The 18,394-nt window shown below is 32.9% G+C and overlaps 3 protein-coding genes across 3 annotated transcripts; all 3 read left to right on the forward strand.

The window, feature by feature from the left end:
• On the forward strand, positions 611 to 1,918 carry LOC109714070 (pentatricopeptide repeat-containing protein At3g29230-like). Its single transcript, XM_020238478.1, has one exon. It carries the CDS (start codon positions 611 to 613, stop codon positions 1,916 to 1,918), a length of 1,308 nt encoding a protein of 435 aa, XP_020094067.1.
• LOC109714275 lies at positions 9,036 to 10,245 on the forward strand. The gene has a single exon (XM_020238827.1). The coding sequence runs from the start codon at positions 9,282 to 9,284 to the stop codon at positions 9,699 to 9,701; it is 420 nt and encodes a 139-aa protein (XP_020094416.1). The 5' UTR covers positions 9,036 to 9,281; the 3' UTR covers positions 9,702 to 10,245.
• On the forward strand, positions 16,451 to 17,611 carry LOC109714545. The gene is made up of 2 exons (XM_020239218.1): positions 16,451 to 16,688; positions 17,135 to 17,611. The coding sequence occupies exons 1-2, from the start codon at positions 16,523 to 16,525 to the stop codon at positions 17,347 to 17,349; spliced, it is 381 nt and encodes a 126-aa protein (XP_020094807.1). The 5' UTR covers positions 16,451 to 16,522; the 3' UTR covers positions 17,350 to 17,611.

Genomic DNA, 18,394 nt, shown 5'->3' on the forward strand with positions numbered 1-18,394 from the left:
TCAAGATAATATATGTTGTTTTAGGAAGGTACAAATTTGAACGTATTAATTTATTATCGTATCTGATATTAGGAATCAATAACTTTCAGTATTAACTACAAGTCCGTATCTTAGATCAGTCAAAAAGTCACGAGCACTTCACGAGCAATAAATATAGAAAATTAAAATATATAATATTTTTTATTTTCCAAAAAAAAAAAAAAAAAAAAAAAAAAAAAAAAAAAACCAACAAAAAACAACCACCACCACCCCCATGCTACTCCCATCCTACTACTACGCAAGAAAAATCCACCACCTCTTCAGAAACTGCAAACAACTCCTCACCCACCACACTCCACCCTCTCTCTCCTCCTCCTCCTCCCATGGCGAACCCCTCCTCCTCTTCTCCCCCAACTCCACCATCCAATCCCTCGTCGACTCCCACCTCCCACACCGCGCCCTCCTCCTCTACCTCCAAACCGACCCCGCCATTGCCGACCACTTCACCTTCACCTTCCTCCTCAAAGCTTGCTCCCTCATCCCCGCCTCCCCCACCGGGAAAGCCCTCCATGGCCGAATCCTCCGACTGGGTCTTTCCCCGGACCCCTTTATTCGCAGTGGGTTGGTGAGGATGTACTCCGAATTCGGCGACGCCGCCGCCGCTCGCAAGGTGTTCGACGAAACGCCCCGCAAAGATGTTGTCTTATGGAATTCGATGATTGGGGGTTATGTCAAGTGCGGGTGTTTGGAGCTTGCTCGCAAGATGTTCGATGAAATGCCGCTTAGAAATGTCGGCTCGTACAACGCGTTGCTCGGGGGTTACGCGAAATTGGGCCGGTTGGGCGACGCGGAGAAGCTGTTCGATGAAATGCCCGAGAGGGACGTCGTCTCGTGGAACACTATCGTCGCGGCTCATTCGAGAACGGGGAATGTAGAAGCCGCAAATGGCTTCTTCGATCGTTCGCCGAGAAGGAACGTCGCTACGTGGAGCGCCATTATATCCGGATTCGCGCAGAGCAGTAGATTCGGGAACGCGCTTGATTTGTTCAATCGTATGTTGGCCGAGGGGCTGACGCCTAATCAATCTATCTTGGTCAGTGTGCTCTCCTCGTGTGCGCATCTCGGAGCACTTGAACAAGGGATTTGGATTCATGGGTATGTGACGAAACAGGGGATTGAGATGGACGACATGCTCGGTTCTTCGTTCGTCGACATGTACGCCAAGTGCGGGATGTTGCAAGGGGCGCGGTCGGTGTTCGATAAGTTAGACAAAAAGGATGCGTGCGCGTGGACGTCGATGATCTACGCATTCGCCATCCACGGCCACGTTCGTGAAGCAATAGAAGCATTTGAAAAGATGGAGAGAGCTAAAATAAGGCCCAGCGAGATAACATTCGTAGCGATCTTGCGCGGTTGCTCTCACGTGGGGCTAGTGGAGAAGGGGCGTGAGATGTTCGATCGAATGGCGCGAGACTATGAAATCGAGCCTAAAATCGAGCACTATACATGTATGGTCGATCTACTAAGTAGAGCAAGCTTGATAGAAGAAGCCCAAGAGCTCATCAAATCGATGCCGATGGAGCCCGACGTGTTCGTTTGGGGGGCATTGCTCGGCGGGCTAAGGATTCACGGACAAAATGAGTTAGTCTGCGATCTAGAATTACGTAACGAGATTGAAAGATTGAAGCCAAGCGAAAGCGGGGCTTTTGTGCTCATGTCGAACATATACGCGTCGGTCGATCGGTGGGACGATGCCGTGAACACGAGGAGAGTGATGGAGGGGTTTGGAGTGAGGAAGAGCCCTGGTTGTAGCTTGATTGAGGTGAATGGAGTGGTTCATGAATTCTTAGCTAGGGGTACTACAAACAAAAAGTCAAGGCAAGTGTATGAGGTGTTGGATTGTTTATATAGAACAATGAGAACTGGTTGTTTGAATTGATCTCTTCTTATGTTTGTTTCGTTCGGTTCATTTTTCAACTTAGCTGAAAGTATAAAGTAATTAAACTTAGAACTTGAAGTCTCGATCATCAAATTTTTTAGCACCTGCGTCGCAGATGGTCGGGACCGTCTCTTCTTATATTTGTTGGAATGGAATGAGCAAAAATAGTGCTATTATTATATATGTAACTTATTTGAAGGGTTCTTCAAAAAGAATTTGTTCAAATATAAGTGGATCTTTCCATTTGTGTCTACATGGTTGGTACATGTGCCGAGGAGCTTGGGGTGGACCAAGTTTAATGAGATAAGAATTTATGTATCCAACAAGACTTGCTCTCTTGGTTGGCACCAAATTTAAAGAGAATTTAATATAATTCAGTTGAGAAGAATTCAATTGAATTTATTTAAAAATGAAAATTTTTTGTTTGGATTAAATGGATTGAATTCTCATTAATTTACTGTATCAAGCCACAGATTTAGAGAAAGTAGAGTTCCAATTCTTTATAATTCTAGGAATTGGGGCAGCCAAAAGGTGTGATTGCAAAGATGCCCCTCCAAATTGAAAAATATTATTAGTGCTCTTATATATATATATATATATATATATATATTTAGTAGAGCTAGAATACTTTTACAAGTATCACCTAAGTGATACTTGTGTGTTTTTAGCCGTTGGATCTACTTTTTGATTACTAATAGTCCTTGGATCAAACACTATTCCACCTACCACCACCTACCACCATATCTCAACCTCACATCTTTCCATCTAAGGCTAAAAATACACAAGTATCACTGGGTGTACTTTTACAATATTATAGCTCTACTCATATATATATTATATATATATATATATAATAATATATATATAATATATATGAGTAAGCTACTATACTCTATTGAGTATAGAGCCTTTCGTACTTATAAGTTGTTTTCGATATTGAGGTTTTAAATCGACAATCCACACCATTAAATATGATCTAGAGTATTTGAAACTTGTAGAAATAAATTTCGTAATTTTTCGAAATCATTATAAAGTCCATCAAGCGAGATAAAATGAACGGTTAAAATCGAACGACGTTTTAAAATGGATGATCAAATCCTTCAATTTAAGATCGGAGTTATTGATCTTTATTTAGGTAGTGAATGAATTTTCTATTAAAAATTCAACCTATTCGATCTTTTTCACCCGTTAAACTAACAAATATCTCATACCGGCCGTTAAAATTGTCAATTTTGTGAGCTTTTGATCGTAAGGTAAATGATATCGAAAATTATAAAATTTGATTTCTAAGAAGTTTTAAATGCTCTAGATAATATTTAACGTATGGATCGCCGATTCGGAAGCTCATCATCGAAATAACTTATGAGTACGAAACGATCGTACTCATAAAAATAAGTAGCCGACTCATTATAATATATATTATATATATATATATATATATATATATATATATAAGGGTTTAGTTTAGCTCAGAGACTCTTGATTTCTTAAAAAAGTATGGAAAATATTTTCCAAGAAAAAAGTTTGCATGAAAAACTCCTTTCTTAGTTTTCACCTGTTTTTTTTTAAAAAAAAACTAGGTTTTTTTAAAAAAAATATGGAAATTATGTCTTCGTTTTTATAAAAAAAAAAAATTAAAAGAAAAACTCTAATTTTTTCATGAAATTTGGGAAAAAAAACTTTTCGAAAAAGCAAGTTTTCATGAAAAACTTTTTTCTATAAAAATTATATATTTAAATATTGAAGAAAAAGGACCTTGGTAGAGGAAGTGGGCCCAACAAAAATAAAAGTGTTCCCATAATTTTATTAGAGTTATTTTTGGTCTTATAGTCTGTATAGGAAAATTTTTAATTTGAGAATTAAAGTCGAAATTTTTATCCCAAAACCTAGATTGGATTAAATTATCGACTGGGGTAGAAATGTAAAATATAAAAATATTTAAATTTCATTTTCTATCCGCTTAAACTTTTAAAAGTATAACGGTTATTTCATACTTTTTAATATTAAATTCCATTATGAGATACTGAGTTTGAATCATATCAGACTCCTAATATTATTGATTTTTTTTTATTTAATTCAACTCTACGTGGGTGTAAAACAAAATAGTCTCGAACTTAGGCATGAGAAAATATGTTAAATATCAAATTATTTACACATCGTTATCTACCAGCGTAAACTTTAAAAAAAATAATAAATAAAAAAAATAATAAATATTTTAGATAATTTAACAAAAAAAATTTAAATTGGTAGTTTTTCTATGAGTAATGCTATGCTTATTTATAGATTCTATCGCAAATTTTCGAGATGCTGATGTAAAAGGATTTGATTAAACATTTAGTATAATTCACCAAAACAGAGTAATTCATGAGTACAATGATAATTATGATTACTAAAGAAAATTGACAAAAATTTGTCACATCCATGTAAATAAACCAACGTAGAACTTTTCAAATAGTAGAGTTAACTAAAATACTTCTAAAAGTACTGAGTCATTTTGGTACTTCCACATCATTTATGATGATAAATTATACAAAGGGAAAACTTCAAAAACCCCCTTGTAGTTTTGTAGTTTCTCACTTCCCCGCCCTGTGGTTTCTTCTTTCTCTTTTTCTTATTAATTTTATTATTTTTTTTTCTTAAATCAATGATAAAGTTAAAATTAAATGGTACTAAAGTGAATATTTGATAAATCTAGATGGGTATCTGAAGTTTTTGTATATAATTTAATGAAATATTAACGAAAAAGCTACCGAAAAGATAAAAACGAAACCACGGGGAGGCAATTTGATATATTTTAAACCACAGAGAGGCAAAGTGAGAAACTACGAAACCGCAGGAGGGGTTTCTGAAGTTTTTTCCCTTATACAAATCGATTATTAACACCGCTAAATATCATCTGCGGCATGTGAACTTCGTAGGAGCTAAATTTTATGACTTTCTAATGTTATTCATCTGGTATTCAAGTTGTCTTAAACACGTCTTATATTTACAATCAAAAATTATTAATTTAAAATAATTAGTATATAATATTAAGAAAAATATAAAATTTTGTTTTTAAGAAAGTTCACATGCTCCCGTGTTTAATAGGTAAACCATCAATTTAGAATGACTCTTCATAAAAAACAACACGAATATTTTTTAGATCTTGATATTTATTTCTTTCCTCCCAAAGAAAATTAAAAAAAAAAAAAAAAAAGAAGGAGAATTGGAAGAGTTATTTGGCAAATGGTATGTTGGGGACAATAAATAATTTCTAGGCCCATAAATTGTTTTGGTCAAAGAATTGGATTGCACCAAAAGTAGTTGGCTCTCTCTTTAATGATGGACCCCCTCATACAAAAATCAAAAAAAAAAAAAAAAAAAGGAAAAAAAAAATTTGAGGACCCCATTAAAAATTTATTTTTCATATTTTATAAAAACTAATATTTTTATTTTACTTAACAAAATTCGAAAACGAAAACACTACTCTTCCATGAAATCTGAAAAAATGCTTTCCCAAAAATCCGATTTTTTAAACCAAACGACGAAAACTTTTCTCGGGAACCAAACAGTCTCTTAATTTTTTTAAAAAAATTGATTTTTTTAATTAATCATTAAAATTATTTGATTTGAGTCAGTTAATATGTTTTTACTTTAGAATTTGAATATATCGTTTATCTTTACAAATTTAATTAGTGTATTTTATTTAATTCATGCAACTATAAATTTATTAATATAAGTAATTGATTTAAATTTTGTATGGAAAGAGCCATCAACTGACTTAAATCAAATAAATTAGAAGGTTAGATATTAAAATCAAAATTTTCAAGATTGGATAATCAAATCAAAATAATCTGTAGTTCAGATAAATTCTATGCATTTTTTACCAAAAAAAAAAAAATTGTAAAACATTACAATAATTAATTACAAATCACCATCCAAACTTTGAAATATTTAAAAGTGAAACGGTTCAAATAATGATAGAATTATTCATATATATTAAAGCGGAGAGGCATTTAAGCAATTTAACTTTTGTACTACTAAAAATTGCCATAAAAAATAAATTAAACTCTGTAGTAGATTGTAAGATTGAAGTAATTAGAAAGTTTATATAGTTTATTTTAATCTTAATAAATGTTTATGGAATCAGTTTAGAAAGCGGTATTTTTGTAATTTTTTTTTCTAGGAGAAATAAAAAAAAAAATACTATACGTTCTTTTCATTTTTTTTTTTTAGAACTGTGCTTGTTAAATATAAAAATATTTAAACACCGTTTTTTACTAGCTTAAGCTTTTTAGAGAATAAAGATTGTTTCGTAATATTTAACATGTTATCGGAGCAGAAGGTCTTAAGATCAAGTCACGCCAGGCTCCTAACATTCCAGACATGAGGAGAGCGCTAAATATAAAAATATTTAAAATACCGTTCTCTATTATCTTAAGTTATTTGGCAACTCTTATTAAGCGAAGTTTTAGGCGTCGTTGCTATTTTTTTATTTTAAGCTCTAATTTTATATAATTTGATATACAGGTGACAAAGTTATTCTTTTATTGTTGCAATTAATTAGCTTGTTATATACCCTAACAACATCCTGATAACAAATTATATTAAAAAAGCAATAAAAATATTTTTATAGAGGAAATTATGGTAAAATTGCACGTTCGGTCCTCAAACTATGAGACAGCTGACACTTTGATCCTCAAATATCAATTTGTTGTAATTCGAACTTTCTGAATTATTACAATCAAGTCCTATAACACAATTTAGTTAATTAAATATTGATGCATAGTTAATATAGAAGCTATAGAGTTTTATGATGTCTTAATACATCAAATATTCATAATATTTAGTCAACTTACTTGTACAATTTTTTAAAGTTTTAAGTCAAAAAAAAATGTAGTAACTTAAAATTTGAGCACCAAATTGTTATAACTCTCATAGTTTTAGGACCAAACGTGCAATTTAGCCAATAAATTAGAATTTAATTTAAATTTTTTTTAATTTTTAAAAAATAATTATCGTTGGAAAACACAAAACACGTTCCCCTCCCAACTCGCCGCCCCACCCGGACCACGCCGTGTACCACCCAACCCCCTCCCTGATCGTGACACGTGGGGCGATCACGAGCGTCGCTTCCGCGAGTCCACCACAGGGATCCGGTGTACCGTCACCGTAGATTCCTCCGCTACCCCCCCACCGCACACGCACCCATCCCCCCCACCACCGCCGAATCGAAATTACCATTTTACCCCCGCCCGTCGATCTAAAACAAGAAACGGATCGTCACCGCATCCGTGTCCTCATCTCACGAAAATTTTTAATGGACGAAATTGCCCTTACATGTATTAGTTAATTACAAAATACCCCTCGCAGTTTTTTGAATAGAATAAAAATCAATTACCACATATGTGGTTTCGCACTTTTTTTATTTTAGTACCGTATAATTTAAAATATATCAATTAAGTCCCCTGGTTTTATTTTTCTTTTTTTATTATTTCTTTCACTATTTTTTCGTTAAATTAATGACAAAGTTAAAATTAAAAGACATTAAAGTGAATATTAGATAAATCTAAGTGAGATATCTGAAGTTTTTTGTATAGAATTTAACGAAATATTAACGGATGAGCTCATAAAAGAAAAAAAATAAATAAAACCACAGGTTACTAAATTAATACACTTTAAATCACAGAGTATTAAAGTGAAAAAATGCGAAATTGTAGGGTGGTATTTGAAGTTTTCTGGTTCGAATATTGGTATTGGGCCCACCACTATATGGACCGTCTCGTCGCTATCCGACGGTCGCTATTCACCTAAACATTGTAATCGTAAATTTTGTGTAATTATATTTTTGGTCTCATACTAATTTAATTAGTCTCTAAATTTTTATTTATATATTATTTTTGTTCGTAAAACTTAAAAAATTATTTCTCATGTGAGGCGCGTACTTAATAAAAAAAAAAATTTAGTAAACAGTTATTTATTTTAAATTTATTTTCCATTTTAGGAAAACTTTGTGCTTGGGCAAATGATTTTTTTTTGAAAAAAAGCAAAATATACTTTGCTTTTGCGTGCCACGTTGCATTTGTTTTTATCTTTTTTTTAAAAAAAAAAAAATTCCTCTTGTGCTTTAGTCACATCTCAACTACTTTTCCACAATAAAAAGAAATTGCAAGTAAATTTTAATCCTGTATTTTTACAATTTTATCAATAAAGTTTAATACTTTGAAATAATCATTAAATTTAGATGCAAAATATTATCTAAAGTAATTTGGCACATATGTTCTACTTATATTTAAATCTCTAAATATAATTTATTTGCATTTTTTCCTAAGAAAAGAAATAAAAATACNTTTATAAAAGTAAATAAAATAGATTACTTGCTACATATCTCTAAATATAATTTATTTGCATTTTTTCCTAAGAAAAGAAATAAAAATACGCCATAAACTGGAGAAAAATGCAAATTTATCCTGCTGTAATGTAACATTTTTTTTTGTGTCGCCCTAGTGCTTAAAATGCTTTTTTTTTTTTTTAGAGATATGTAGCAAGTAATCTATTTTATTTACTTTTATAAATAAACTCCGTTAGAAACTGTAAAGTAATTATATTTCAAATTTGAAATCTTATGTATCAATCATTAAGTTCTTAGCGTTAGATACGATCGGTCAGTGATTCAAAATGTTATATTTCACTATATTGTAATTCAAAAAAATTATACTCCACTATTAAAAAATATATATATACTATAAAAATCTATTTTAAAACATGCTATTATTTTTTAACTTCTAAAAATTTATTTTACTGTCCTATTTAATAATAATTTTTATAATATAAAAAACTAAAATTATAAAATATTTAAGAGCAAAAAAATACGTTAAAACACGTGGCGGCGGCGAATAAGGGCAAATGTGAAATGCCCCTGGGCTTTTTTTCTCTTTTTTTCTTTGTCCCTTTTTTAAAGTTCTCCCCTATGTCGCTGCGAAATTACATGTACCTATTGGCAAGGGCAATTTGGTCTTTTCACATCAAATGGATGGCAATCTCGTTATTTTTAGGAACTGTAGGGGCATTTTTTTTAATGTGTATATATATATATATAAATATATATATCCCACACTTCCATCTCCCTAGAATTGTTTCCCCCATATCCCAAACTTTCTCTCTCTTCTCTCTTTCTCTTTCTCTTTCTCTTTCTCTCTCTAAAACTGCATCTCGGAAAAGCGCTTTTTCCGCTTCTCTGCGAGCTCCGGCATTAGCTTCTCCTCCCCCTCCCAGCTTTTACCATTTTTACCCCTCGATCTCTCGCACCTCTACGCAGCTACCCGCGGCCTCGGCCGAGGGCACATCGGTCATTTGGCAGGTCCGCTGGTGCGGGGGGCCCACCATGTCGAGCTACACGAGGCGCGAGGGGACACTTGGCGCGTGGCGGAAGCGCAAGGAGCAGCGCGAGCCGTGCGACCCGCCTCGGACCAAGCCGGTCGCTGCGGACGCCGAACCGGGTGCGGGTTCGGGTTCGGGTTCGGACCGTAACAACAAGGTGTTGGCGGGTTACCTGGCGCACGAGTTCCTCACGCGGGGGACGCTCTTCGGGAAGCGGTTCGAGCCGGGGAAGAAGGACCCGAACCCAAACCCGAACCCGGTACGGCCCGGGTCGGGCGAACCGCCGAGGGCGTATGCGGAGGTGTCGTATATTTTGCGTGCGGATGGTGGGGCCCACGTCGCGGGCGTGGTGAACCCGACGCAGCTGGCGCGGTGGATTCGGATAGGGGGTGAGGATAACGCCGCGAAGCGCCAGAACAAGTAGGCTGCTGACACGTGGAAGGGCCCCCATTGGGTGGAGTTGAGAGCCTCGATTTTTTTTTTTTTGATTTACTGTACCTTGGGGTTTTTTTTTTCCGCAATTGACTTCTTAGAAAAAATTAATTTTAAAAATAGTTTCAGTAAATTTATATTTACAAAAATGGCTTCGTCCCGGCCAAACAAGTGCTACGTCAGCACCATGTAGGAGGGACTGAAATCAAATGGTTAAATTGAACACGCTAAATCATTCACCATGTCTGAACACGATATCTAAACACGATAAATGGTTCACCGTATTTAAAGCTGACGTGACGCTTGCGTGACAGGATCAGTACTATTTTTGTAAATATAAATTTGTTGGACTACTTTTAAAATTAATTTTTTTCAGCGTACCAATTGCAAAAAAACCCCCTGTAACTTTTATTGTTTTGGAGTAGCGAAAACTTAATTTTATGCTTGTTTATTTCAGAATTGGAGTTAGAATAAGAATTAGGAACGGAGTAGTTCATGCATTGCAGTAACCTAAGAGGGTGTTTGATTTTTTAAAAAATAGTTAAAAACATAGTTTTGTGACAAAACATATTTTTCGTTTATTTGATTTCTACAAAAAGAATAATTTTTTAGATAATATTTTTCAAATTTGATGAAAATATAGTATGTTCCTTTTTTATATTTTTAATCCAAAAAAACAAAAACAGTGAAAAAAAGACTATTTTTCACAAAAATATTTTTTGAAAAATAAATTTTCACACTTTTTCGAAAAATAGAATATCATCCTAACCATACAATCAATAATTTAAGGAACAAAATGTCGAAACATGAACTCCTAATAGTTTTGAAAGCATAGTAGTTTTACACCGAAAAAATTATATATCTTTGTTAATTTTAGTTACCTGTAATTTTAGCTTAATTTTTAGGGTGTGTAAGAAGCCTCCTTTCTTCGATAATTTTAATGATGGGCTTAATTTCCGCCATTCGATATTTTATATGGCAAATCCGCGCACTTGATTGAAAAAATTAATATCAAATTATAAAAAATATTAAATATTATTTCTGTGGTTTTATATTTTCTCATTTTAGTATCTTGTAGTTTAAAGTATCTCAATTTAGTGTCATGTGGTTTTATTTTTATCTTTCTATTATCGATTTCACTAATTTTTTCTGTTAAATTAGTGACAAAGTTAAAATTAAAGAATACTAAAGTGAATATTCGATAAACTTAGGTAGAGTATCTGAAGTTTTTTGGATATAATTTAATGAAATATTAACGGAGAAACTAACGAAAAAATAAAATGAAATCATAAGACACTAACTTGATATACTTTAAAGCATAGGATACTAAAGTGAGAAAGTATGAAACCACAAGAGTGGTATCTGAAGTTTACCCTTAAATTAGGTTTTTTATCTATATTTTTCATAATAAAGAGAAAAAAGGTTATTTTACATGGCACATAAAACACATGGTTCAAACTTAAAATCAAAGTCCACTTATGAAACTTTTGAAAGTCTCATGTTTAGATATGCGTGAGCTTTGGGTGTAGAATGTTTAAACGTTGTCCTCCAGAACTTGATCTTTTGAAAATAATCAGTTACTTTCACTGGGGGACCGTTTGGTTAGATATAATTATAAATACAGCAGTTACAACTACATGCATCCTGTTTGGATGGATGTAATAGAAAGCGCTGCAAATATAAATAATTTGTTTGGTTGCATGCAATTGAAAAATAATTTTGAAAATTTTATCATTTTATATATATATGGTGATGGGATTACTTTCCATGTAAAAAAGAAAAATAATTTTTGTTTAAAATATAATTGAGCAGGTAAAGTATACATTTTATTTAAAGTTATTCTCTTCAACTATTGCAGTTGGGCTCCTATTGTAGCAGTTGGAGTTAAATACACCAAATAAAACACCGAATTTGCATTTGCGTGCAGTTACAACTGCAGTGCAGTTGCAACTACATGCAACCAAACGGCATCTAAGTGTTTTTAAAAAAGTTAAATTTTGTTGTTTTTAGCTCAAATTTTTAAAATTGTAGTTGACTAAATATTGATAAAATTAATATAAAAATAATATCACATTTTAAATATTGTCATATCATCAATTATATTACTTTCATATCATTTCTATATCATCAATTTGTCAATATATATTTAGCCAGGTAACATTGATTGTGAATTTTGACCGCAATAATTTATAAATTTTGAATTAAAAATTATAATAAATTAAAATTTGAAAAACAAAGTGTCACGAGCCCTATAGTTTGAGGACCAAAAGTGTGATTTAGCCTCTCTTTNTTCCTCTCATGCACATGTTTTAAAGAGCTGTTTCTGAATAGAAATGAGATTGAAGGTGCCAACCTGGGGAGAGAAAAAAAACTCTCTTTTAATTAGGTTCTATTTGAATAATAGGATATTGCACATGTTTTATAATATAAGCTAAGTTACAAAACTCTTTCTTTGTACTTTGTCCTGTGATTAAATTAACCTCTTGAACAAAATTTTGTTTCGATTTTGAACTCTGCACTTTATTTTGTTTTCAAATAGGATGAGACATTTGGGATGATCAATAAATTCGAAGGCGAATTTTTGCACAAATTATTTGACGTATTGCGTTAGTTTTATAATCGAATTATATGACATATTTAAACTTAAATAAAAGAGAATTTTCTTAGCTATACCTATCAAAATTGGTTGTTTATAGAACAATTTATTCAAGTTATGGGACTATGTTCAGTTCAATAGAACAATGGTTATTTGTCAACTCATTTTCATAAAGTTTTGCGCAATTTGATCAATCAGTAAAGGTTTTCATATTAAAGCAAAATATTTTTTTTTGAGAGAAAAAAATTAAAGCAAAATGTTATGCAAAAACGTAATTGAGACCAGAGGCAACTGCAAGTCCTTCATAAATTTTTATTTTTTGAAAAACTGAACGCAGCTACAAATGTAAACTCTCTAAGGGGTCGTTTGGCTGCACGTAGTTATAACTGCATTACAGTTGTAACTACATGCAAATACAAATTCAGTGTTTGATTTGATATATTTAACTCCAACTACTGCGGTAGGAATTGCAGGAGGAGGCCCAACTGCAATAGTTCGAACTACGCCCAAATTTACCGCAATTCTAACTGCAACAGTTGGAGAGAGTAACTTTAAATAAAAGGTATGTTTACCTGCTCAATTATTTTTTAAACAAAAAATATTTTTCTTTTTTACATTGAAGGTAATCTCACCTCATATATATAAAATGATAAAATTTTAAAAATTATTTTTTAACTACATGCAACTAAATAAATTATTTATACTTACAGCATTTTCTACTATATCCAACCAAATAAAATGCATATAGTTGTAACTACTATATTTTTAACTATATGCATACCTAACTACACTGCATTTATAATGACATCTAACAAAACGACTCTAAATTGTTAACAAGTTGGTATTGGGAACTATTAAATCAATCTAAAGCGGTCAAAGGAGCTACATATATATATTTCAACACATAGAACCACATAATTTTCAGGAATAAAGTAGAACATATATATGTATATACAGAGAGAAAGAGAGTTCGGCTGGGATGCTATCGATAGCACCAAACACTTAGTTCTACCGAATTTTCCGTCATTAGATTTAACCCTTTAACTACTTTCACCCGTTAAATTATATTATTTAATCAACAACTAATTCAACCCTAGAAGATCCATATCATTCTAATTGTATATTTTTTAATTCAATGGCCGAAAATTTAATAGCACCAGCAACTTATTGATAGCATTGCACCCTAGTTCTTTCTCTCTCTATATATATAAAGTTTTTATTTCTAAATTAAAATAAATTGTCCTTTCTTTTGTCACAGAAACTTTCGTATGAAATATTTTTCACAAGCTTAGGGATTTGATGATGATGATGATGATGATGATAATAACGAAGATGATGATGAATGAATTAGCGTGCAGCAACTCAGTTCACTGAATAACTCTTTATATATATATATATATATATATATATATATATATAGAGTTGGACTGGGCTACTATTAGTAGTAAAATATCATTATTGCTACCAGTTTTTTAGCCTTTGGATCAACTCTTTTCATTATTTCTAACTATTGGATTAAATACTATAACCCAGTGAGGACCACTCAACCCTAGAGGGACCACTCAACTCTAACCGACTAATATCATCTTGACCTTATAATTTTTCATTCAAGGGTTAAAAACTTGATAGTAAAAAGAACGTTTTACTATTAATTGTATTCCAGCCTAATTCTATATATATATATATATATATATATATATATATATATAGAGAGAGAGAGAGAGAGAGAGAGAGAGAGAGAGAGAGAATTATGCTACTATGCTATCAATAGTACCAAGCCCTTGGTACTATTGAGTTTTCGACCGTTGGATGAATAGAAAAATAGGAGCGAGATATAAGATGATAGTGGTCCTGATTAAATTGATAGTGTTCCCTTAGGGTTGAGTGGGTGGTTTGGTTAATAGTATAATCTAACGGGTAGAAATGATTAAAGAATAGATCGAACGGTAGAAAATCAATAGTATCAAGGGCTTGGTATTATCGATAGTATAGTAGCCGGACTCTCTCTCTCTTCTCTCTCTATACCCTTTGTTCATTTCTATCCATTAGATCTATACTATTAAACCAACCACCCACTCAATCTAGAGGCCACTAGCAATTTAACCGGGACCGCTATCATCCTAACCGCACATCTATTCATCCAACGGCCGAAAACTCAATAGTAAAAGAGGCTTGTATTGTGATAATGTAGCCTAATTTATTATATATATATATATATATAATATATATATATATATATAAAAAAAAAAATTGAGTTCCTGTGCTTTTAAAAGTATCAAGTTTATAATGCTTGTAGATTTTGGCCATTGGACTAAGGGATGTGCGATTAGAATGATGTGGGACCATTAGGGTGAGTGGGTGGTTAGTTTGTAGAATACTATAATTTAATGGGTAAAAATGATCAAAAGAAAATACTAATAAATGTACTAATATGCTATTGATTGGATGGTTCACTATGTCCAAAAGGGAAAGGGAAATGCTAAAGTGGATCTAATTGAAACTTTAGTTCATGATGGTCATGAACTCATGATGAAAACCTCCTTTTCATTAATGTTTTTTTCCCGCTTTTGCACTCTGGATGAGAAAAGAGGGGGAAAAAAAAAAAAATAGGAGAGAATAAAATTTTCTCTTATTTGTATCGCAACTTGCTCAAAAAAAAAAAAAAAAAATTCATAACAATCGATTTTTTTTTTCTTTTCTCTTCTTTTCTCTCTATTTATATGCATAAAGAGGAAATGTCTGAGCTGTACTGCCTATTCTCTCGACGTGTGTTTTGTACCTAGTTTTGCTTTCCAATTTTCTCTTATTTATTTTTTCTCTCGGAGGCCCTGGCTACCTCACTTTATGTAGCTAAATTCATCTTCTTATTGAATGAAGCAGGTAGCGTGTTATCTATTTCTCAAAAAAGCAAATACACAAAGTAAAGGCACAAGCTGGAATGAACCATAACATCATGGACGACGATCGACTACGTACGTAATTAGCAATCCCTGATGTAAATATATTTGCAAATCAATCAAATCAATATTTCGCATTCTCTATATTTCTCCATTTTGTTGGAGATACATTATATATGTAATAGCCATCTTAATTATTGTCTACTAAAAGAAATAACTTTGGTTCGTATAAATTTTATATTCTTTAATCCTTTATAGATAAAAGAGCTATCAATTAATAAATTCGAGAATAATTTGTACTATTTTCATCAATTCCACAACAGCGACACATGCCGTCCCAGCACGGTCCAATTAACCGGACCAACCGGCCCATATGATCCATCGTTGGCGATTATGGCCCAATAAATTCCGCCCGCCCCAACTAACCGTTAGCGGGTCGGGTTCTAAGGAATTAAATTTATTACTATTCGAATTTGATATGTGAGAATAACTAGTCATATAGACGAAACAACAGTTGCAACTAAAACCGCAACTGAGCATTGATATGTGCTTGTGGATACAAACTTACAGAATAAGCTTTTAGGCTGAATCGATCTAATAGAAAACGAGTTCAGAAATATACACGAACATGTTAAAGGTGGGGGATAAAATCTAAGACCGCAGAAAGAAGGAATTTGAAATTGGCTTTGATATCATGTTATCCAAAATATCGATTTAGTAGAAAACAGGCTCAGAAATATAGTAATAACCGCTAGCTAGTAGTTTATTCGGTGGTTAATTAATCTTGAGTGCTTAAATTCGGGACTCGAGTCATGGGCTTCGAACTTAGTATATATACATATATATAGATTCGTAAAAGAGTTTCTGAAATATGAAATTTAGAGACAATGTCATTCAAAAAAGAAAAAAGAAAAGGAAATCCTAAGATGAAAGTAATTAAGCAACAGCTAACAGGTGCCATCTCAAGAACAAAAGTAGGCAACAAATCCTCCACAGCACAAGCGGAAGCATTCGTAAACTTACTAAAAAAAAGCACTTTTTAATTGGGACCTTAATTTTACACCATGAATGTACACACCATGAATATACAACCAACCAAAGCGCAATATTTATACTCCATATATATATATATATATATATATATATATATACTCTCGACATAGATGAGAGAGATAACTCTTTAGAGAGAGAGAGAGAGAGAGAGAGAGATAACTCTTTAGAGAGAGAGAGAGAGAGATAACTCTTTAGAGAGAGAGAGAGAGAGAGAGAGAGAGAGAGAGAGATAACTCTTTAGAGAGATCTAGAGAGAGAGAGAGAGAAATGGCTTTTGGGAGAAGGGATTTGATGGTGGTGCTGTGCTCGGTGCTTGTGATTTTGGCTCCCACGCGAACCCACGGGCTCTGTTGGCCCGAGTGCATGCGCGAGTGCGACGATTTTAAGATCGTTTGTGGGACCGCGTGCGTTATCGCATGCATGGGAAAATCACGTACGTGTGTGTGTGTCTGTTATATATATGTTTTCTCTCTGATCTATTTTTATCAAACTTTACATCATTTTTTTATAAATTATGTAATTATTCAGTATTATATTTTGATCATGTTTGAATGAATGAACATATATATTATTATGCTGTCATGTAAAAATTCTTAGTAGTATTCAGAATTGAATACCATATTTTATTTTCAAATCACTCTTTTCATAATAGAATAATCTTTTTCGTAGATACAATATGTTATTCTATCAAATCATGAATGACAGAATCTGTTAGTGAACAAACTTTGGCTGAAAGCCTCATAAGATTTACGCTCATTTTTTAAGTGTGCAAATAGTAGTACTGTCCTGTCTTTATACAGAATAAGATATCATTTTCTTCTTATAATTATATATATATAGTAATTGGTTTAGTCGTAATGATCGTTAATAATTGTACAGCCTTCTACAACCACTATCATGAGCCGGAACTAATCACGGTGCCGGGGCCGGCGGCAGCCCCGAGCCCCGCCCACCGTGCGCTGCTCAAGATGAGGGAGTCGCCGCCGGGCTTCGCCGGCAACGGCAACAGCAACAGCAACAGCAACAACAAGAGCAAGGAGGAGGAGGAGACCACCACCACCTCATCCTCCTCTCTCTTCTCTCCGTTTCCTTAAACATAAATTTGATCATTATTATGCTTAATTAATTAGATTATAGCGATTTTGTCTCTCTCTCTCTCTTTGCTGGTTTAATTTCTCACTGAAATGAAAATTCAGTGTGTTCAGTTTCTCTCCTCATTTTCTCCAAGGTCATGATTTTGTTCCCCCTAATTACGTTTTGTGGCCTCTTCTTTTGTGTTTTCGCTCTTGCATAATATTGCGGAAAGAGCATTAATTGTTTGGTTTACAACCTAATTAAAATGGATTAATTGTAAAATCTTTTATTAGTGAATGGTGAGATTTCGAGTTTAGCAATGTCGGCGCCTGGTACTTCAATCTACGAACTATTTACATGATCTATTAGGAAAATGTTAAATCATATTTTAAAGAGTTTTGTGGATAATATATAGATTCTCTGCAGATCGAGTGCGCACGCATAATAATTATTACTCTGCATTATGAGCATTACCTATTCTGAGAGTGCATGGTTAACGTACTCTCCTTGCATGAAGTTCCTCAAATATTATCTCCTCCCAACGAATTACTCTGGATACGCATCTCATCTCCTTCGTTTGTCTTTTAAATTAGGGATAATTGTATATATACCTCTCATACGTTTGAAAATATCTAATTTATTCCTATTTTTTCTTTCTAAAATATCTCTTATATGTTTTACTGTTATTGCAAAATATCTCCACAGTTATCTTCTGTTCAATTAATTTGGGTTAAACGTGAGTTAAATATCTACCACAGTTAAAAAAAATTAAAATACTAATTTTGCCCTTAATTTAAAGACAAATAAGAAATGTTGGTGACGGTATAAGTGTCTATTTGAAAAGACCAAAAGTCAAAATACTTCTTGTACCCCTGACTTTAAGGGCAAATAAGAAAAATCGGTGATAGTAGAAGGGTATATTTGAAATGGCAAAATAATATTCCACGGAGATAACAGAGTTCATTAATAGATTTTAACTCTAAGGGTATATTTAAAATAGGTTGGAACGTAACAAAAGTATTTTCAATATTAGCCTTCTAAGATGGATAAATCAGAAACTTGAAA

Source organism: Ananas comosus, linkage group 8, assembly GCF_001540865.1.
Source record: "Ananas comosus cultivar F153 linkage group 8, ASM154086v1, whole genome shotgun sequence".
In the NCBI taxonomy this organism is placed as follows: Eukaryota; Viridiplantae; Streptophyta; class Magnoliopsida; order Poales; family Bromeliaceae; genus Ananas; species Ananas comosus.

What these genes read in the sequence shown, in the direction of transcription:
- LOC109714070 (XM_020238478.1), top strand. Translation starts at nt 611, where the DNA reads ATGTACTCCGAATTCGGCGACGCCGCCGCCGCTCGCAAGGTGTTCGAC.
- LOC109714275 (XM_020238827.1), top strand. Translation starts at nt 9,282, where the DNA reads ATGTCGAGCTACACGAGGCGCGAGGGGACACTTGGCGCGTGGCGGAAG.
- LOC109714545 (XM_020239218.1), top strand. Translation starts at nt 16,523, where the DNA reads ATGGCTTTTGGGAGAAGGGATTTGATGGTGGTGCTGTGCTCGGTGCTT. An exon ending in CGCATGCATGGGAAAATCAC is followed by an intron (nt 16,689 to 17,134) that starts GTACGTGTGTGT and finishes ATAATTGTACAG; the next exon opens with CCTTCTACAACCACTATCAT.